General features: G+C 31.9%; 1 protein-coding gene across 2 annotated transcripts in view; it reads left to right on the top strand.

Moving 5' to 3' along the window:
• Positions 1–4,102: 4,102 nt before the first annotated feature.
• LOC127730039 (kelch-like protein 31) overlaps positions 4,103–22,593 on the top strand; it is a 31,572-nt gene continuing 13,081 nt past the window's right edge. The window contains exons 1-4 of one of the 2 annotated variants that reach the window (XM_052238082.1): positions 4,103–4,212; positions 8,441–8,743; positions 15,228–15,328; positions 15,924–16,104. In XM_052238082.1, the coding sequence (XP_052094042.1) occupies positions 8,490–8,743; positions 15,228–15,328; positions 15,924–16,104 (536 nt within the window). In that variant the 5' untranslated portion in view covers positions 4,103–4,212; positions 8,441–8,489. Of the gene's footprint in view, positions 4,213–7,503; positions 7,608–8,440; positions 8,744–15,227; positions 15,329–15,923; positions 16,105–22,593 lie in introns of those variants that run through there. The other variant, XM_052238083.1, reaches the window with a different exon arrangement.

Raw genomic sequence — 22,593 nt, 5'->3', positions numbered from 1 at the left:
AGTCCAAAAGCTAATACATACGTTTAAGAGCTGATATAACAAAAAATGACTAACGTAAAGTTAAATCCGAACATAGAATTATAGCAATGCATATGGCAAATAAATTCCTTAATGCAAAAATGAACAATATCCTAGATTGGATGCTTCATAACTGGGAGGGTGAAAGAGGAGAATGTGGGCTCCTAGCATGCCTAGGTGGACAATGTTTTTGCAAGGATTTTAAACATCTACTCTATCCTCCTCTTAACTATGTGTTATTTATTTCATCTATAGCTCTAGCTTTATTTCGAACTTGAAGTCCAACTCTTACTCGATAGCAATATTTTTCCATTTTAATTTTTGTTAAAAAACTGTTAACTGTTAAGGGTTTACTAAGTATCATTTTGTTTTTCCACAGATATGTTTGAAGATATATATCGTGCTGGGAAAATTGAAAATGAAACAGCATGTACATTGTCTTCGTAATCATCAACAATCAAGTTATCGACAAAGATTGCATTTGTTATTAATGGAAAATGATCTATTCCAGTACCCTTATCGGGGTCAATCAAGTAAATTTTGTATGATTAATATTTTTAGTATTTTATCATAAAGTACTAGTAAACTGTATTACACTGTATTTTATTGTACTTTAATAACATTGTAAAATAATAACTTGTTATTGTATTCGTGAGGACAGACTAACATTGGCACAACATACGAGATGAGCTAACAACTACAGCCTTAACACTGAACGAAATTTGACTACAGTAGATTTATATAATCAGTCCTTCTTTCGACAATCCTATAATTTAATAAAAAAAAAATGAATTTAAAAATGTAGCAACTGGTTATTTGGACTATAGTTTGAAAGACATAAAACGACAGCTATCTTCGATCTAGAGTTGAATTTATCTCTTTAAATAATAAAATTGTGCGGCAAAAGGGTTTACCATTTTCCAAACATACGGGTAAACAATACAGCAATCTATGCTTACAGTATATAAATACAAAGACTAACCAGATACTAGTTACCATAAAAAGGGTTGATACATCCGTTATCTTCAGACCACGTTCGATTTTCTTTTGTGATGAAAATCATGCGTCGGAGGATAATTCATTGAACTTTGAATTAGCTGAACACCGGGAAGTATTTTTCCATTATGATTAAAACGAACAACGAACTTAAATCATCCAAATACTTTTAACGAAATAAGTAAAAACTTTATCTGCAAAGAGGATTCGACAAACATGATATTTTAACCACAAAATTCACATATTGATTTTCGAAGTTTATTGTAAGCAGAATGACATTTGAAAATAAACAGAGCAAAGACAATCATCATTTCGAGATTTCTTTCAAATAGTTATCCTGTAGGTCATGTTATCACACGTGTATTTGGCATTGTCAGCCATGAAGCACGTCGTGAACTGTAAAGAAAAGATATGAACTATCACACAATAAGCCTGTAACTAGAATATAAACCGTGGACTCAGAGATGTCGCGCCTGTATGGAATGTCGATTGTTTAGTGCAAATGTTCAAATTTGAAATGTAAACTTTACAAAACTTTCAAAGTCAATGGATCATGACTTGGGGTGGGCCAAAAAATATCGATGGCAATACTATGTACCTATCCAAATACAAATATACAACACGTGTCATTGACTTGGTACCCTTAGTAGTTATCCTTCAACTTATATAATTACAAACGTTTACATGTAAGCTGTGCAAAAGTTTTAAGTCAATGGAACATGACTGATAGGGCCAGGCCAAACAATATCTATGGAAGAGAGATGTACTAATGCTAACACATACCAAACATCACTGAAATAATTTTAGTGGTTCCCCTTTGAATGACCTAGTCACAACACGCCATCGCAGACGAAGCAAACAAATTTTAGCCTCTTTATGACTCCATTAGGATCCTTGAAAGATAAGAAATATAACTGATATAAATAAGAAAATGTGGTATGATTGCCAATGAGACAACTCTCCATCCAAGTCACAATGTATAAAAAGTTAACAATTATAGGTCAAAGTACGGCCTTCAACATGGAGCCTTGGCACACACCGAATAGCAAGCTATAAAGGGTCTCAAAATGACTTGTGTAAAACAATTCAAACAGGAAAGCCAACGGTCTAATCTATATAAAAAACGAGAAACGAGAAACGAGAAACACCCATAAACCACACCAACAAACGAGTTTATAGAACTAGGATAAACCCAGGCAGATCATTCATTGACAAATCCATGCGCACATATGGTTAAAATATTTGTAATGCCAAAATGCTAAGTTAAAAGAATATCTGATAAATATGTTGTAGTTCAACAGGTAAAAACCCAAGCAAGTTGTCTTCTTATACAAGCATCACTATTTTCAATTCCTCGTTACAGTGATAAAAATCTTGAACTATCTTTAATCAATCACCAAAATCTTTTTTTTATTGTTTCTACACTCTTTTATTCCTCACTCTAAAATCGAAAAATGCCTGTAGCAAGTCAGGAATATGGTAGTTGTTTTTCACTTGTTCCGTTGATTGATTGCGTTTGATTTTTCAGTTTTATGGACTTCCCCTAGATGACTTTGCCTTGAAGTTTGGTATTTTGGTATCCTTTTGTTTAGAAATATAGTCTACAACTACTTATCAAACAGTGATTCCTCAATAAAAATAAAAGAAGCATACACATTTTGTACTTATTTCTTCCTCTATGTCGAGGAAAGCTCAGAACCACGATGATTTCGTTGGAAATTATTGAGGTGAAATTATCGAAGCAATGGACTTTTCGTAATCAATAAGTTTATATATATTCCAATGGGAAGTAATAGTACATCCACCTTATTGTTCTTGTACCAATACGAATTAGATCGTTACATTGAAATTGACGCGTATTGACTCAAAATTAAGACCTATGATACATCTATTTCACTTTCCTGCTGACAACTTCCCATTATTGAGTAGCAAAATGTCGTTTAAGTCAAATGCCCCACCCTGTGTCCTGTGCGTATCTCAGTAAGTTTGGTATACCATAAATTGCTCCCATTATGGCAAATAAACTTCGGTATGCTCTTATCTGAAAAAGTACGTCTGTACGTTTTGAGGAAGAATGACTTAAATTATCTATTTGTCGCAAACACAGCATAGTTGGTCGACACAGTGTCTTAAAAGAGTAGGAGATAACAAGGGGGGCAATCAAAAACCATCAAGTGAAGAAAAACAGACAACACCTGGCCAAAAGAAAACAGGGGAATTAAACAGAAAAAGAACACTTGAGCAACGCGAACCCAACCAAAAGCCTTGGCTGAACTCAAGTGCTCCGACGCTTAGTTTGTGAACTAACGAATGACATTTTAACTCAATCTTTGACCCATTTGATATTATTACCCGTTATATCATGTTTCTGGTTGAGACATGACTTTGGAATCGTATGACGGGTGATGCATACAGAGCAGAATTTTCCTTTTGACGTAACCAATCTCATTCAACATATGATTGTTTTCACCTGAATTCCTGTATGGTTTTACCTAGAATTATGATGTATTTGCTAAACATCGGAATACCACCTTTATATATTATACATAAGCGAATTAATCTGTCGTAAATTACACCTGTTAGGACGGTATATACATGATTGGTTTTATCGATTAATGCATCAATGCATTAATGCATAAAGATGACGAACCACTTGATAAACAACTTAACTCCAGTATCCTTTTGATTGTAATTTTTTATGAATGTAAATGGTTTTGTCAAATGATAGATCGATTTTTGATATGAACGGTATATAACCTACCACCTGCCAACAAAATACAACAGCGATATGACGCGACGACCTCATATAAGGTATACCTTTATTGAATCCTAATAACTGCCGTACGGTCGAACTGTAATTTAAAACCTATAAATCTATTTACTTTTTAATTAGCTTTCAAAAGTTTAAATAGTCGAACTGATAATGCACATGACAAAAGACCATTGAAAACTATTGAAATGAAGTTTACAGTCTACCAAATTTAAGTGACATCCAAGCATAATTTTCGTCAATAGGTATTTTAGATTTCCATTCATTGTCTTTTCGCTTTTACTTTAATTTACAAATCTTTTATTTAAAATTCTTAGTCAAACATGTAATTTGAAAGTTGCAAATAAGGTTCAGTACACATGCTTAAATTTAAGATTGAAAAAGGGTATACGGGATAACAAAATGTATACGGTACAACCTGAAAAAGGGTGAGTAGAAACAGACTTGTAAATGTTTCATTGATAACAAATTTGTTTTTCTATATATGGATGATTATTTTGTTTTTATTCTGATTCAATATGATCTCAGTACACTCTTATCGTTTACTTATAAACATATTGTATGTACGAACTAATTATCATCAAGATTTTATAAAACAAACCCCTGCCTTTTTTACAAGTGAGTTTTAAACTTCCGAAATAAGCATGCGTACCATCACGGGTAATTGGTGAAAGATGAGTTAAAAATCAAATGACTATAATTTAAAAGTAAAATTGAAATTTCACACATTTTGACCAAATGTTGGCTCCCATTTGTTTAAATTCTTGATAAAAACTGCTTTCATCAAAACAAAATAAAAGATTTTTGTTTCTAGGATAGATGAGTTTGGTGATCTTGACACCCATATCGTTGATGCCATACCCAACCAACATGTCAACCGTTGATTATTCTGATTCTAAGATTATTGATGTTTACTTTGAACTCCTTAACAATCCAACGAACGAAATGTATTCTTAGCAATCGATATATATTTTTGCACATCTATTTTTCTTTTATGTTGTTCTTTTTTTTATTTACTGTTTATCTTTAACGAATAAACTATCGGAGGCCTCAGGGAATGAGGGAGGTACAAAGATGTATCCCTCAATATCAATTTGGGTTTAAGTTAGTGAAATGGTTACCATACGGTATGGGTTTTTCTCATTGTTGAAGGCCGTACGGTTGCCTATTATTGCTTACATCCACTTCATTTGAACTTTGGTGGATAGTTGTCTCATTGACAATCATATCACATCTCCTTATTTTTATATAACGTATAATTATTGTGACGTGTTTTTCTGTCATTTTTTTTTTTTAAATGTTCTTTAAGTTTCTTTATCACTCCAATATTGACCTTCATTGTTATAACTTTTATCTGTTAGCAGTATCAGTGATCATTCAATTTGGCTTTATGCAAATAACATAATTAAAAGCTTAGGAAATTCGATATGAGGGAAGTGTACTTTCAGAAAAAAAAAACCACCAGAAGCGCAAAAGACTCGGCAAATGCATAAATATCTCTAAATTACTTATTCATTTAACGTATTTCACCGTAAGAGATGAATGTTACTCATTCGGATCGATTCACTAGACACTAATTATATTAAGCAAACTAAGATTTAATTGTTGTATCGTTAGTAATTTTTCATAAATATTCCATTTGAACTTTTTCTAACTGATTTTCTTACATTTACATAAAGAGTACCGTGGTCATAGATTTTTAATTCCATCTGATTATTCGGAATGAAGCATTTGGTCTACATACTCACTTCCTTTTCTTTTTTTTTTTTTTGTATTTTGAAACAAATATGTTTATACATTTGTAACTATTGGTCCAGTTTAACTTGAAATTACACAATTAAGTCTAGATATCAATAAGCCCCTAAGTTTTATATTTGTTCGTCGGATAAATAGAGTAGAAGTTACAACAAATTTCCACGAACTCTATTTAGAGTGATTTAAAAAATATGTGAGTATCTCTGGAATGTTAGTGACTTGGGATTTGAAGTAGGAATTTTCTGAAGATTACCAGTATGGGTAAATTTTATTTGATAAAACCATCTGACTTCGTACTCGATTTGGCCATTTATCTTTTTGATTCGAGCGTCACTGCTGAGTCTCTTGTAGACGAATCTCTCGTCTGGCGTACAAATTATAAGCCTCGTGTCTTTGTTAAGTTTTTCTACATGTAAATATGATCATGGGTCAGAAATGAGGATATTGCTCCAGAAATCCGCCAATTTTGTGGCGAAGATCATCACGATTTTTTTTTGTTTTTATAAATTTGCATCTGAAAGACAATACAAAAGGGTTTTTTTCGATATAGCTGTGATTTTGGGATGCCTCTCTTCCTAATTTTCGATAAATCTTAAATAAATTGCTGATTTTTTAACAGATGCAGTTCAGAAAACACTGTACAGTTATAATTTGTAACATTTTTAGAATTATAATATATTGTTGTTAGAACCTAAAATTACTCACATGAAGCTATCATACTGTGAATCTTAGGAGCAATTGATATACTTTTTAAATTGGTCCTTGTGTAAAATACACTTTGGGAAAACTGACACGACCTTTGTATCCTCTGGATGGCTCAGTAGATCCTGCAACATATATGACACCCGTTGTGTTGCTCCTGACAAGCACAATTGGTTAATAAGTCTCATTAATTGATTGAAATAAGGACTGGATTGTGGCTCCGACCATTGAAAACCCCATTAAAGATACCAGGCTTATAATTGTGTACACCAGATGCGCGTTTCATCTACAAAGACTCACAAATGACGCTCGAATCCAAAATTTAAAAGGCCAAATAAAGTACGAATTTGAAGAGCATAGAGGTCATCTGTGACACAGTTATTCCATAACGGTTAACCAAATCATGATGGCGTCCGTTAAGCTTAGGAAGCAACCACTAGGAACCCATGGTTCCATCAAACGACCAATGAACAAGATCCGCCAACAAAGCATGTTAGCAAATTCAGTCTGTGAAAGTTTAACCCAACTCTGATCTAGGTCGGACGAATTAAAACATTTACAGTGTACCAAAATTGATATCCAACTTGAAAGATTCTTTACTAAAAATACAAATGTCACCGTACGCGTACAATACATAAAAACATATATCTGAAATAAAAATTAGCCAATGTTTGATAAGTGGCTCGATCTGTGATAAAACTTAAAGATAGCAATTATAGCGTCTTATACTCTTCTGAATGATGAATAATTCTCTTTGATACCTCGATGACACAATAAATCAATTGCTTAATAAGTTTTTATTTTCTGAACAACAATGAAGTGGTTAGTAAAACAATACCATTAATCTTTCTTTGTATTAATTCCACAACATATATTGACATAACGATTTTTATTTTATCTTAGTAATATATTTCAGTTTAGACAGTATTCAAACAGACCTATTTATTGTAAAATCGTAAGCACAGCGCCTTGATTACTTGAACATACTGGAGATAAATTCCTTTCACCCTGTTTAAAGTGCTCATATCTACATGATAAATTATGTGTTTGTGTAATGCATAATTTTCATTTAACTACTTTTATGCGATTAGTAAGTGTAAATATTTGAACACTGAATTATTTCCATTTGTTAACGTTTTATTAAACTTAAATCTAAAATAGCATTTAAAATGTTATACAAGATTAAAATGACGATTCGATGATCTTTATTTAGTATTGTTAAAATGGAATTTAAATAGAATTGGGTGTCATCTACTTTATATTTAAAAACAACCATGAATGGTACATTGGTACATGTATATATTGACAAATGATATATGTTTTATGCTGGTGTACGTTGAATGTTCCATATATTATTACAATGACAGTAAGTTATTATAAATATTTACTTTATTTTGTAAAGAAAAGTTTCTGTTTTTTACACATTGCTGTAGATAATTGTCATATTATATTCTTATCAAATGAAGTTTGCTTAATTGTGTTTCTTTACCGACAATTTGCTCTATTCTGCAAGATTTAAGGTGAAAATTGTTTATTAGTATGCAGCTTTTCATGTTATATGGAACGTTGATGCAGAGGTACCCAAATACACCACTTTCCATTCGGTATGGTCATTCTCGTGTGGATTTTGTTTAATATGTAACAAACAACGGAAATCTATTTCAATTTATAACTATCAAAGATACCATTTCTAAAACGCTGATATCGAAATAATTGTGAATATCAGATGATAATACATGTGTACGGGAAAACATTAAATCTAGAGGTACTGCGAGCAAAGCTCCTTGCAAAGTTCATGATTTGATTAACGAAATCCAAAAAAATAATTCGGATATAACACGTAATAAGAGGTGCAGAATAACATTTTATGGTTAAGATTGTGATAAAGTTTCAATAAATTGAAATACGAATGGAAGGGTTTTAGGAGGCGTTGCGGAGAGAAAATGGTCGAACAAAAAAAATAGAAGTTGCAAAAGTACATCTTTTGATTCAGATTGTGTTATAGTTTCTCCAAAATTTTTTCATGCCGTCGGTCAGGAGCAATTGCGGATACAAAAGTGAAACAGGAGGACGATTGAACGAACGAACGAACAGACTCCCCCATCACTATATACTGCCCGCTTTATATATAATTTGATAGAAGCTCTACATAACAGAGTTAAAAATGAACCTAAGTGAATCTCCGAAAATATTTTTCAGGTGTGATGCAGTAACAGAATAGATAAAAAGACAATGATCAAAGAAGAGAATGAACGGATTTATAACTAAAAGCCCCATATATCAACAACGTCTTTACATCATTAATAGAAGTGGAAGCGGGGATGCTAGTTTCCTCCTTTTAACTCCCGACAGGTCGGAAATAAAGAACTATCAAATCAAGACTGATCACTGGAGCGCATCCACTGGAATTTCGAACTTTGGGGTCGCAGTCCATAAGAACTTTTTGTACATAATAGGAGGGTTTGATATAAATAAGGCTGTCGCCATAAGAAAAGTTTCTAGGTAAGTACTGTCTTTCAACACAGGTATTTTATGAAGTAACATAGTATAAACATTTTAGATTTACCGAACAAATATTTAAAGGCTTATCATTTAAAAGAAGAATCCAAAGTACACAGGGAAGCAAAAGGATTGCTGTTTATCTAAAAAAAATAAAAACGTCATGAAAATATCAGAAGATTTTAAGGGGCAAACAAACACTAAATGTAGGAAGAACAGATAACAACAGAACATAAAGAAAAAAAAAGACAAGTTAAAGTCCTCAGAAAATGTAAAAGACAACTGTTACAATAAAAGATTGAGCTACACAAATCCCACTTAAACGTAGGGTGAAAGTACTCAGTTGCTCCGGAAGTGTTATTATCTCCCCTATCAAATGCTTGTAACGATGTGTAAACAAGGGCCACAGACGACACGTGCAAAAAAAAAATACACAACAGAATTCAAGTTAAGGATGTTCGCTCCTCTTGTTTTTGAATTTTTACCAGATATTCGGAATCCTCTGGTTTAACCATATAGTGCCAATCAAATTTTGCCCATTAACCCCTACTTTTCTTTTCATTATTTTATAACATATAGTTTTAAAAGCCATATTTGAAAATCTTATAACTCCTTGTTATTTTTTCAATGTTTTTTTTTAAAGGAAAAAGGTGCCAATGTTAAATATATGAAAATTCTAGAGAGAATCATTTCCCGCCAAATATTCAATAGCGTTTATCTCAAAAATAAGCACACTGACCCTTTATTTTTTTCTGCTTTTTTATTTCCTTTATTTACGTACTATCAATTTATAAAAGTCCTTTTAAAAGCTTGTTATTTTGAAATAGAGAAGCGAACATCCTTAAGTCATCCGTCATCAAATAGATGGCATTGCCTTATCTTATACAACGTGTTCTACTTTTGGTTGTTGTTTTCTGTGTCTATCTTGCCCGGTGAATATCTCAGGGGAACCGGAAATTAAAAAAATAAGGAATGGTAAAAAATGAGACTAGAAATATTTTTTTCTGATATTTGCTTTCCTGACACACAACAAATGATACGTAAAACAATTCTATAATGGAACAATGAAACTACTAAGCTTATTGCATTTATATGTGAAATAGGTTAATCTATAACACAACTGATTGAAGTCAAATCCATTAATTGATCGAAACTAACTGTATATAATACTTTTAATTGATCTTTGAAATTAACAACGTTGCTATGACAATAAATCGTAATAATCCATTCCATTATTCTATTTAAATTCAAAAATATTGTAGTAATGTAGTAAGATGTCATTAACTTATAATGAACTTCCACAGAAATGCACTTGCAATCTCTACGCACTAAATGTTAATCAATCGGGAAACCTCGGCAGATTCCGCTACCCTACATCTTAGATATGCCGAGGTGTGCCGAATGATGCGTTAATGCACGAGTATTGTTGTTTTAATTTACTTGTTACAATGATATACGAAAAGACGACAACAAAATGTTGTCTTCTTAAAAGATTTACAAACATGCATCATGATGAATCACTTATTAAACATGGTTTTATTCCATACACATATAGAGTAATTGCACATATATAAAGACTGATTTAAATTAGTGTTACTGAATATGTTATTTATTGTGAATTTTATAATTTATCAAGCTGTCAACGTGGGTGTAAAATTTACATACTTTCTTTAACATATTTATATATGGAATTAACTTATTATTTAACAGAGATCTTGTTTATAAATATCACGTCATTTGATATATTTCAATTCTTAAAGTTATCTGCGGCATAAATAAAAATCTTAATTTCTGGCAGAAAATATGTATAAATTAAAGTACACTTCCATCTGGAGTTTATCCCTTTTAAAAAAAACCTATATAAAACAGACCATATTTAAATTTTATTAAACTACTAAATCTTGAAAGAACTTGTACGACATTACATGTACGACTCAAGCAAAAAGTTATATGAAACTGACATTATCCATATGCTTGACGTTTTGATTGACAACTTATTTGTTACATTTGTTTGACGTGTTTTTCAGTAGAAATCGGTACATCTGTGGGAACCAACTGTGTTTCTCTACTTACCTACTTGTTCGTTTATCGTATGCGATAGATTTGTCACTGACAGTCATACCACATCTCTTTATTTTTATAATTCATTCAAGAGCATCTCAAAGAGAATGAAAAGAAGCTGGCATTATATTTTAATTTAACGTTCTGCTATATAGTTTATATAAGAATAAGAAGATGTGATATGATTGTCGATGAGACAACTCTCCACAAGAGACAAAATGACGTAGAATTTAACAAATATATATAGGTCACCGTTCAGCCTTCAACAATGAGCGAAACCCATACCGCATAGTAAGCTATAAAATGCCCCGAATTGACAAATGTAAAACAATTCAAACAAGAAAACTAACAGCCTGATTCATGTACAAAATAATAAACGAAAAATAAATATGATATACAGTAACAAATGACAAAACCACTGAATTACAGGCTACTGACTTGCGACAAGCAAAAACAGAATGTAGCGGGATTAAACATGTTTGCGGGCGCCAACCCCCCCCCCCCCCCCCCCCCCCCCCTAACCTTGGACAGTCGTGTAGCAGTACAACGTAAGAACAAACTATAAAAATCATTTGAAAATGGCTTAACTCATCAGATCGATATAACAAAGCCAAAAAACAACTACATGTAACAAAAACACAGATCGGATTTGCCATAGAATTTATACAACAACAACAAAAACACAAAGTACAGATCTGAGAGTCCTCGCAGTTACTGGAAGCTAGTTCAATGCAAATAACAAGTAATATAAAAATCATGTATCTAAGATTAAAATATCAATCAGTAAACATCCAGCATCCAACGGATTTAGTACATTGTATAAAGACGTCTTTATAATGTAATTACCAGTCAGAGAAAAACATGACCTTTTGCAATTCCAAAATATAGGTATCGACAGATTGTAGAACCGTGAATGTGCATTATTAACAATAATATTCAGTTTGGTTTTCATACTAATAAAAACAATATTTAAAGATCTAATTACAGTGTTGATTTGGTAACCTTTTAGAATTAGTTTATTTAAAGAATCGATAAGTTTACCGGGCTCGGTAAACAACATCACCTTAAAAATTAGGATGTGCTATATCGTTTGAAATAAACTTTCTACAGGTACAGCTAAACTTTCAAACCAAATCTTTGTATCTAAGGAAGAACTAAGTAAAAGGTTTTAACTAATATGTGATAACATAACGGTACTACAGACACGGGCATAGCGAACGAGTTGGGATGTATAAACACTAAACGGCGCCAAAGAAACACGAGCGTCCAAAAAAGGAAAATTAATAATCGTCCCTTTTGTCGTAAATGGCCTCTAACTGTAAAATTCAAAGTTTGGTGAGTATGTGAACATATCTATCCCATTGAACTTTAGATAAAGATAGCCACATTAAAAGTTTAGTCTTCATGTCTTGACTAATAATGAGGGCCAGTTGAGTACTCAACTTAACGACACAAGAGATGATGCCAATATCCATTGTGAGCTTTCGATTTTTGTATACCAGCATTCCAGCGATCAATACCTGCAGGATACAGAGTATATATCTCTCAAGTGATATGATATTCCAAGGCATACATTTCCTATCATAGTTTCACTGATAGGGGATTGCAAGATTTACGGAACCGTCACTATTTGAATGACCGTTCAGGATTTACTGTGTCACAGATAGCCAGTTGGCAAATTTCGTAGCAACAACCCGCCCGTTTGACCACCCCCCCCCCCCCCCCCTTGATACATCACAAAATGCTACTTATCACAAAATTTTCATTATTACCATGATCAATACGATAGTTGTCCCTAGTCTAGAAGGAACTGCTTAACCATTCAGGTCACCAGAGTGTATCTTGGGTTTTTAGTATGGTTTGTGTTTCTCATTTTTATTTTTCGGCTTGTTTTGTGGACCGTTCTTTTTCGTATTTTTTTTCACCAATTTTGAGTCGATGAATTAGAAATGATAGTAAAAATTTCGGAATGATTTCTGAATTTACAATAATTAAATGTAGACTGTTGTAATCCCTAAGGTTAAATTGATATTTACGATTTTGGCTATTATGTTTAGTTTTTTTTTTATTTTGAGGTTCGTGAAAAGTTTTTTGTCTCGAGCATTCTAAAGTTTTTCCAGAAACAAGCGTTCTGCTCACTAAAACCGGTGTCATGCGTTTTATTCTGGTATCCAATCATTTTGAAGATCATGCACTTTCTGACCTGCGTGTTGTGCATCAATCTTTGAGCTCACACCAATTTTGGAGAAATACTTTTAATATTTAGAAGGATAGAAAATATTTAAAGATTTAAAGAAATGAAATAATCAAATGAAAATTTAAACAAAGATTGAAAATTTCCTATTTATTCCCATTATTTTGAGGTCATTGATTTATAACCTTTCTCAGTTATTTTATTTCCTGGTTTTATTATGCAATTGAAACCTTGATAACTTTAATTACAAAACGATGCAATATCTTTTGTTTTAATTTTGTATTTAATTTTTTTTTTTATTTCTCTTCTACCATGGTTAAAACAAAATGTACTCATTTGATTACGAATCCAAATTGACAAAATGTGTTTACTTGTACCGAGGAAATATTCTAAATGTCAGTGAAATGTTCAGTGACTGAAATACAAATTATCTGGTTTGTTTTTACGAGCTTTCGTAATCACTTCACACGTTAATGTATGCATTCTATTACACGGAACAGTGAAACAAGAATATTAAAGATATATCGCATGATCCAACAATTTCAACATTCATTTATCATTTATTTAGATGGATACAAACTGTTTGTTATAATCTGATTTCTTTTAAATCAATGGTTTTCCTTTATTTGTTGATTTATTTATCATCTATCAATAATATCTGATGCGACCTTGACCTTTGACCTATTGGCCCTATCACCAAATTTGATGTGATTATGTCAAGTTTATCAAATTAAGTTAAGTAAAGATTTTCTTTGTTGCTCTAAAGACATCGTCCGAAAGTTGAAATATTGAAAATTTGAAAAACCTCCGAAGTATAAAATTGTAGATTATTGGTACGTACGGTCAGTCCTGCTTATATTATGCTATACACCATATGATATCAAGTAGTGTAAGCACAACTGATCGTTGATAACGTTCTGACGATGTATTTCATAAAAAGGCATTCCATACTAGATTTCGTAATTTGACTAATCCAAATTATCTTTACTATGTTTGTGATTGGACAGTACTTGTAACTTTCTGTGTGTCCTTTTCCCCGGAAAATAATTTTGATCAAGAGTGAGCATTTATATGATGCCTCTATAATAACATTAGTATTTACATCTATAAAATGATTTAAAGGTTTAACTAGCTGTAAATCAGGTTTAACCACCATTTACGTCAAAAAATGCCTGTACCAAGTCAGGAATATGACAGTTGCTTTCCATTTATTTCGTTCCGTCGGTTTATATAGTCGAACGTTTGATTTTGTCAGTTTTTATGGACTTCCTTCACCCTTTTGGGGTTCGGTATTTTTGTTAATACTTATTTACGTGGAATAGAATCCTGCATACATGTATAAATGTTCATGATGATTACTTTTTCCCCTTTTTTTCTAGTTCTGAAGTTAACGTCTTGTAATAACTATATATTTGATACCCTGGCCAAAGTCAAAGTGCATTGGTTAAGAAAGTGAAAGTAGACTGCCAACAGCAGGCACCAAATAATAGTTTCCATTGGTCCTTTGGTGACCTTACTAAATAAATGAAACTAATAAGAAACATTTACACATGCATTATATTAATTGATATTTGCTTTACGTCCAGTGTACATGCATTTGAACTTTATTTAGACACAAGACTGTACTCAAACGGAACTATCGATACTGGAAATTAGACAATTCTACATTAAATTGATTAAAACTACCATATTTAATTACTGTCTGCATTACCTTGGTAAATGATCTTACACAAAGTCATGTTCAACGATTTCCGTCACTAATTACAATGATAGAGTTTTGTTTGAATTAAAACAATAACCCATGGGCAAACTTATAAAAACAATAATTAGAAATCTGTTACACCTTTGAACTATATTCAAAATCAAAAATCTCTTCAAACTTTGCTATCGATACTAAAATAACAATTCAACATTAAAATGATAAACACTTCTGAATCAATAACTTCGATAACAGTTATTGCATGCAACATTAGAAATAACTTTGAAAATATTCCCACATTACGTTCAATGGTTTTCATTGGTAAGTAAAACAACCAAGTTGTGCTTCCATTGGTCTAATTTAAACTTATTTTTTGGGAAAGAATTTTGAAAGAAAAACGGATGCATCAGGCATCCGATTGGTCAGTAACGAAGTGTTTTAATTTTCATGGTGCTTAAATTGTGATGAATAGAAATTGCTGTTACAAAGTAATTTAAAAGTTTAAGCATATTTAAGTGTACAATGTTTTGCAGGTATGACCCGTTATCGGGAGTGTGGGTAGATCGAACACCGCTTGTTGCAGCTAGACAAAAGTTTACAGTTTCAGTATTTGAAAACAAAATATTTGTTATTGGTAATTATTTTGTACTTATGGTGTACAGTTATTAAATGTATATGCATTCTTTTAGAATTTACATTTCGAGGTTTTTTCATTGTTTTGATTGAATGTATGACACCGATATCAGTGTATATGACACGTGCCTTCAAAACGCCCATTAAATCAACACGTGACGAAAAGTTTGTAAATGCAACCAAAGAAGAAAACACCCAAATAACTTTAAATTAAGGAACTGCAAAAAATTACAAATTCAAGCTTGTTCAGGGGAGTTACAACAATTTTCAATTTTTCGTAGAAGTCCAGAGACGAAGTTTATCGTCATATTTTCTTTTGGATATTATGTATAAAGGAGAAAAAAGATAACACATATAGTTTTTGATTTCGTGAACAAAACCCCCAAATGTTTATTTCTTCTGATTTTCGTAAGGTTTTAATTAAAATAGACTATTGATACTCTATGAAGTCTAACAAACCAAAAACACATATGCTTTCATTCTTAAAGAAAACATATAATATATATTTTATTTGGTACATGTGTTTAGATTGTGTTTGTAAGAGTTATTTGTTTGATATACATGTATTTAGGTTTATTGTTATTGTTTGTATGCAGGTGGTGAAGGGGATGATGGGAAAGTTTTGTCTTCAAGTGAAATTTACAAACCGGAAGAGGATTTATGGGAAGAAGGACCGAAACTAATATCACCACGTTCTAATCTGTGTAGTGTTGTATATCAAAACGAAATTTATTGCGCTGGTGGGTGCTATGGAGGGAAATGCCACAAAAGTTTCTGGTGAGTAGCTAATACTAAAAGATGAATAATTCTAATAAATTCAATTGCTAAACTTACAAACTCCTACCTGTCAAGAAAAAGATAGTACATGCAAGTTCTTTACACATTCAGGGAATTTAGGAACATTTAGTCGTCAATATTTTATTATTACAAATAAAATGTGTAATAATCGATACATATTTAGAATGTAGCCTACAGATTGTTTTCGTTATTAATTGATTCTCGATTAAAATCCAAATTCTCAACTGACAATGTTTGTTAATTATAGTGAAATTGGCAAACGAGGGTTAAGAGTAGTTGCTTTTTCTATTTTATTTCAAAGACAGAGATCAAACGTCATGACCTATATAAATAACAGTATATTTATCTAATCGTCTTAAAAGAACAATGAAGTTAAATTAAATTCTCTTTTATTTTTCAAAATGGCCATGGAATCAATATAACATGTTTTTATAACCTATTGTTATTATAGACAATTAAGTACGAAACAGGTTACAAAAGGTGACTGAAGAAGCTGTTTGACCAGTGTGGTTATATGTTTACAGTAGCTTTTCACGTTTCTCTTTACCACACGAAATCTAAATTTATAATTCATATTAAAGTACATGATGAATTATTTAAAGTGCAGGAAGTTTAAAACTTCCAAGTGATGTTCATCAGACATCTACCAACGCTTGGTCATACTGGTGTGAATCAAATTAAAGGTCAGAGGTCAAACGTCAAGGTCACCAAACGAACTACGAGATATTCAGTCTATTTTCAAATGATTAATCCAAAGATTTGTTACAGAGAGTTTTCAATCCAATTTAGTTTCAAAGCTTAAGTCAAAGACCAGTAACCATGGTAACAATATACATAAAGGAAATTTAAGCTTGAAGACACAATATACATGATATATATAGTTGCACTTTTTTAAACAGTATTCATATTCATATTATAAATAGTTCAATACTTTTCCATTTGGAACTTGAACTCTATTTAATTTCAAGATCTTATGTTTATGGTAGACGTTATCTAAAAGCTTTGAAGAAAACAAATCATCCTTTCACGGGCATATCCTTCACTTTTATCCCACATTAATATTTCATAATATAATGCTACCGATAATATCCACTATTAATCAAAACTTCCAACTTTTGCTTTTGAGAAAATTGAGGTTAAAAAGGAATTAAAAAGTAAAACAAAAGAGCAGACGTTGAAATATCTCGCCTGCTGAGATTCATCACTGAACCATTATGGTTGCATTTATTTTAAGACATCTTGAAGATCAATGTTTTACTACAATAAAATGATTAATTGCTTAAATTATCTGAGAAACATACCTTGGTATGACATTCTAGCTTTAGCCAACGAACTATGATTATGAGAACAAGGTCATATAAAACGTGTACACCTTACAGTAATTTCAAACACCAACCGTAGTTGACCTATTGATTATAGTATAAGAGATATGTACTTGACCACGAAAACTTAACAGTGATCACTGATCCACCAAATGAGGTTGAGGTCTACATGTTGAAACCGGTCTGACGGACATGGAGACCTTGCAAGGATCTCATATACCAAATACAGTTATCCTATTACTCACCATAAGCGAGAAACCGAAGTTAAGCAACGTCGAGCTCGGTTAGTACTTGGATGGGTGACCGCCTGGGAATACCGGGTGTTGTAGACAAAAGAAAATAAAGATAAAAAAAAAAAAAAAACCATAAGCGAGAAATTCATTTGAACCCCCCAAAAACCTAAAAAAAAAACTAACAGTCGATTAACCATGAAAATGAATTCAAGGACAATGGACACATGACAGACAGGAACCTCGTAACATTTTACAAGGTATAAAGCATCCAGGTCTTCTACTTTCTGAATATACGAACGAATGTTATTTTACAAATAGTTTACGCCACAGAATCCCATAATGTCATTGTTGAAATATAGTAAAATTTGAAGGAAAATATTGAAAGGGTACATTAAAAAATGCTGTTTTCCTAATGAATACCAAGATTGGCTACTACAATGACTTGTTACTGTAAACATGACTACTTGTATTATCAAAGGTTTTTGTTGACCCTTAAGTGGAAGTTTTATGTTTATAGCTGTAACAACCAGTTTTAAGAATATTTACTCTCAACATTGTCGATCTTTTCTAAATGTATGTATCGAACAAAAAGAAATAGGAAACCAAAATCATTAAGAAAAGTATTATAATAGGTCACCGACTTTATTTTCGAGAATAATAGGATCAATTAAAGAAGTAAACATCTCTGGAACGTCTAGAATGTCGTAAATGATGATAATTATACTTACCATGCAGTCACATCAATATTAATTTTATTACATACATATATTATATATAAACCCTAGATAAAGCCGACAAGTAAAGGCATTACTCGACTAACAGAAGCTATTGTTTTATAGCCTAGTTGGCCGAGTGGTTAAGTCGCTGGAAGTGGTGATGTTACAGGAGCAAGGGTTCGAATACCGCTGAGGAAAGAACAAAGATTTGCTAACGCAAAATTGCAGTTCTATATAATTTAAAATTGTTGGGCTGAATTAACAAAGATTTGCTAACTCAAATTTGCAGATCTATATAACATTGTTGGGCTAAATTTCAGACGAGATCTATAAGTTAGAAAATGTTGCTAACGTTGATGAGAAAAAGTAGACTGGTGGAATTTTAGACTTTATCCGTCGTCTCACCAATTTTAAAGCATAATTATTAAAAATTCATAAAAGCAAAATTAAGTGCAATATCTTATTAAAATAAATAGTTAAACTTCATTGGTTATATCATTATGTACAATAACAGAAAGTGGTTCAAATACACAGATACGTACTTGTTTGTCTATGCAGGTATAGTCACAGATAACCAATCATTCCCAGTATGGTTTTTCTAGTTTAGTCCTCCAAACACATTTGTATGCAAGAAATTATCTTTCTCAAACAAAAAGTTGTACAGTTTGCATTGTCTTTTATAGTTTTAACTTATTTTATTTAGATTTATTTCCTTTGTATCAGACTTTGAAGTAAATGAAACCGTAATGTATAATCCCTATTTTCATCGTTCGTAGCAATATTTTTTTTCAATTTCGATTTACCGTAATTTTAATTGGTTCTTCGTGTACATTTGTACTCAGCATGAAACATTGTCTTTTTATATTGTCCTGTCACTCAGAAATCACTTGGATACTATACCACAAGTGCTAATCCATTTTATGAATAATCATTAAAAGTTGAAATTTTTCCAATAATATATATGACTTAACACTTAGATTGATACCAGTTATTGAGTTTATTTTTAATCTGATGCAAAAATATCCATCATTTTCCACTTTTTTATTTATTTCAATCATACTTAACAAGTTCAGAAAAATATTAATATTGAGAACGGTATTTTCCACGTCAAATCCCAATTGTGAGTGACATAAACATATTTTCAATATTCAATCAATACCAGTGCTTAGACAACAGTATTTTCAATTGGTCTTAGGAAAAATAACTTCACAACGTACGATCACTAACATATTAAACCTCGTTAGTCAATAACACTTCATTTCATTTATCATATTGTATAGTTGGTTACAGTTCCACGAGGAGTTTCCGTAAACTTAGAATAACATTTATTGAAGTTGGTGACAAACTAATCATCCGTATCCATTCCGCACAGCGGTTATTTTTGTAATTTTTATTTTGTAATTCCATTCCAAAGTTCGTCATCCTGTTTACCGTTTTAAGTTAAGTTTCTTAATCGAGTATTTATATAGAGCAAAGTAAAATTACTGTTTTTTTTTTCATTTTCAATGTCAAATGCAAAGTTTGTTTTTTAATTGTATGTGCTGTTTAATTATTTAGATGTAAAACCGTACTTCTTTTTCTGAAGCGCGATTCGTTTCGTACCATGTATGTGCATTTTGTAATCTACAACAGTTGAATTCATCTATAATTATAAAAATGAAAAAAAAATCAAAATCATAACCATAGCATAGATCTATAATAGTGTATTACAGGTGGTAAAATGCTGTCAGTACTTTTAACTTTCAGGTAGACAAGAAACAGATCAATAGCAAAGGTGCTGGTTGTAGCTATTTGCTAAAATATAAATATGTTTACAGGGGAGAACAATTCCGTTTTGATGCGGGATAAACCTTGTAGTTCTGTTCGGTTTTAAAATCTAAAAAAGCATCATTCAATTACTAAATTTTGGTTACAACAGCTGCAAAAAAGTCTTGGTAAAGAATCCACATTTTTGACTTTCTGTGCACAAAACGGCAATGTAAGTTGTCCGTTTGTAAAAATTCACAAAAATCCTATCATTACCCTAAATCATCATTTTAGGTGTTCAGTTCAAACTTGCAAAATATGTAAGTTCGATGGTCCAATCGACCAACAAACGTGGCGCCACTGCTGCTAAAATAGAACATATTGATATTAAACCTGCCATAAGAGATTTTTTGAAGATTTTGCTGTTTATATGTGTATATGTAGTAAAGAAATTTGGCTGTAATTGAATCCTACCATTCCAGTTTAGGTTAGGGAAGGGTTGGGCGCCCGCAAACATGTTTAGTCCCGCCACACTCGTGTTTGCCTGTCCCAAGTCAGGACCCTGTAATTCAGTGGTTGTCGTTTGTTGCTGTATATCATATTTGTTTTTCGTTCATTGTTTTGTACATAAAACAGGCCGTCAGTTTTCTCGTTTGAATTGTTTTACATTTGTCATTTCGGGGCCTTTTATAGCTGACTATGCCGTATGGGTTTTGCTCATTGTTGAAGGCAGTATTGTGACCTATAGTTGTTAAATTCTATGTCGTTTGCTCTCTGGTGGAGTGATGTCTCATTGGCAATTATACCACATCTTCTTTTTTTTATATGATAAAAAATTATGATAGGAGATGCAAAATGCCATTAGCTTTTAAAGATTACGTAAATCTTCATTTGAAATTAGATCAGTAAATTAGGGCTTTTTCAAATTTAAAAAGCTTACTCGTTTTGAACAAATGTAGATATTGCAAAGACAATGTTTTGATATAAAAAAAACTCTATAATTCAGTTGTAACAAAACATAGAATAAATAGGAGATGCATGATGCCATTAGATACAAAAGATTTATAGAAAGTTTCATTGAAATTAGGTTATTTCTTTTAGAGGAATTGCAAGTCGTGACAAGAAGTCTATCCCTCTTGTAGATACAGCAAAGTCTATGTTTTGATTTGGGAAACCCCAACAATCTATAATACTAAATGAGGCGACCTAGTTAATAGTGTCGCTTAACCGTTTTACGGATCAAATCGATCGTTATGTCACTCTACCCTAAATGTGGTATAAAATTGAATTCTGTTATTCTGTTATCGGGGAAAAATGAATTCCGGGTGCAAGTAGCTATTTAAAGTGTCATGTGGGTTACTTCCAGTGTATCTTATTTGTAGATTTGTTTTCTTCATTTACACTGGAAAGATTATATATAGATGCAGAGACCGTTATATTGCTTGATTTGGTGTTGATTGCTTAGCGTCCGGGGGCAAATATGTCAAGTATGTTCAGGACGAAAACAAATTTACTTTCAAGCGCAAAAAAACAAAAGTCGTTATTTTTGGAGACTACAGCTTGTTGGTCCTAATTTAATTTCGTATGTTCATGAGTCAAACTCGATATTGGTTTATCTTGCACCAGTATTTCTTATTTAAGCGTTCAGTTTTTTTACAGATCTCACCTATGCTAGAAATCTATTTGGGTCATTAAAGTTGTAATTTTTCCTTCGACTACCTTCTGTATTAATTTTTATAGTGATGTATCTGTCTACGTTTGTGTGTAAAAATGTTTTACTTATTGGGAGACTTTTAGCTTTCTATATAGTAAGAATTAAAATAAAGGTTAGAATGTCAGGGTTGTTATTGGTTGCCAAACAATGCTTTCGAACTGGTTCACCTGTTTGTATTTGTATCTACATTTTCCGTTTACGTGACAAACCAGTGGGAAATATAGAAACGTCGTAATTATTACACAATTACAAGAAGTTCTCAGTGGAATTGACTAGTTAAAACACCACGATTTGTACCGAACTATTGCTAAGGTATTGTACTGTCCTCATCATATAAACTTCATTACCTTCCAAATTGCGGATTAATTTTCACTTTAAAGACATAAAATGGTAGAAATCGGAAGTTATTCATTCGCATTTGTATAATATCCATCGATTACGGAATTGATGTGATTTCAAATATAAAAAAAGTATTGATTTTAGGGATGGCATTGCTAAGTTGTATAGAGATCCTTCATTAAAATTCACAGAGTTCTTTTAATCTTGGATACAATCAACAAAAATAGAATTTACAACTATGTAATGAAAATTCCGAATTAGTACATATATTTGATGATTCTATTTAATCTTCGGAAAAATCGGCATAAATACAATTTAGTGGCACTCTCTGATGAACACCAAATTCATATCAGCAATGTTCAAAGAAATTTATGAGAAAATCATGTTTATTATTGTTC

The sequence above is a fragment of the Mytilus californianus genome, unplaced genomic scaffold, assembly GCF_021869535.1.
Source record: "Mytilus californianus isolate M0D057914Y unplaced genomic scaffold, xbMytCali1.0.p SCAF_2, whole genome shotgun sequence".
In the NCBI taxonomy this organism is placed as follows: Eukaryota; Metazoa; Mollusca; class Bivalvia; order Mytilida; family Mytilidae; genus Mytilus; species Mytilus californianus.
The sequence above is the reverse complement of the archived record's forward strand: the minus strand, read 5'-3'. Positions and strand labels throughout refer to the sequence as shown.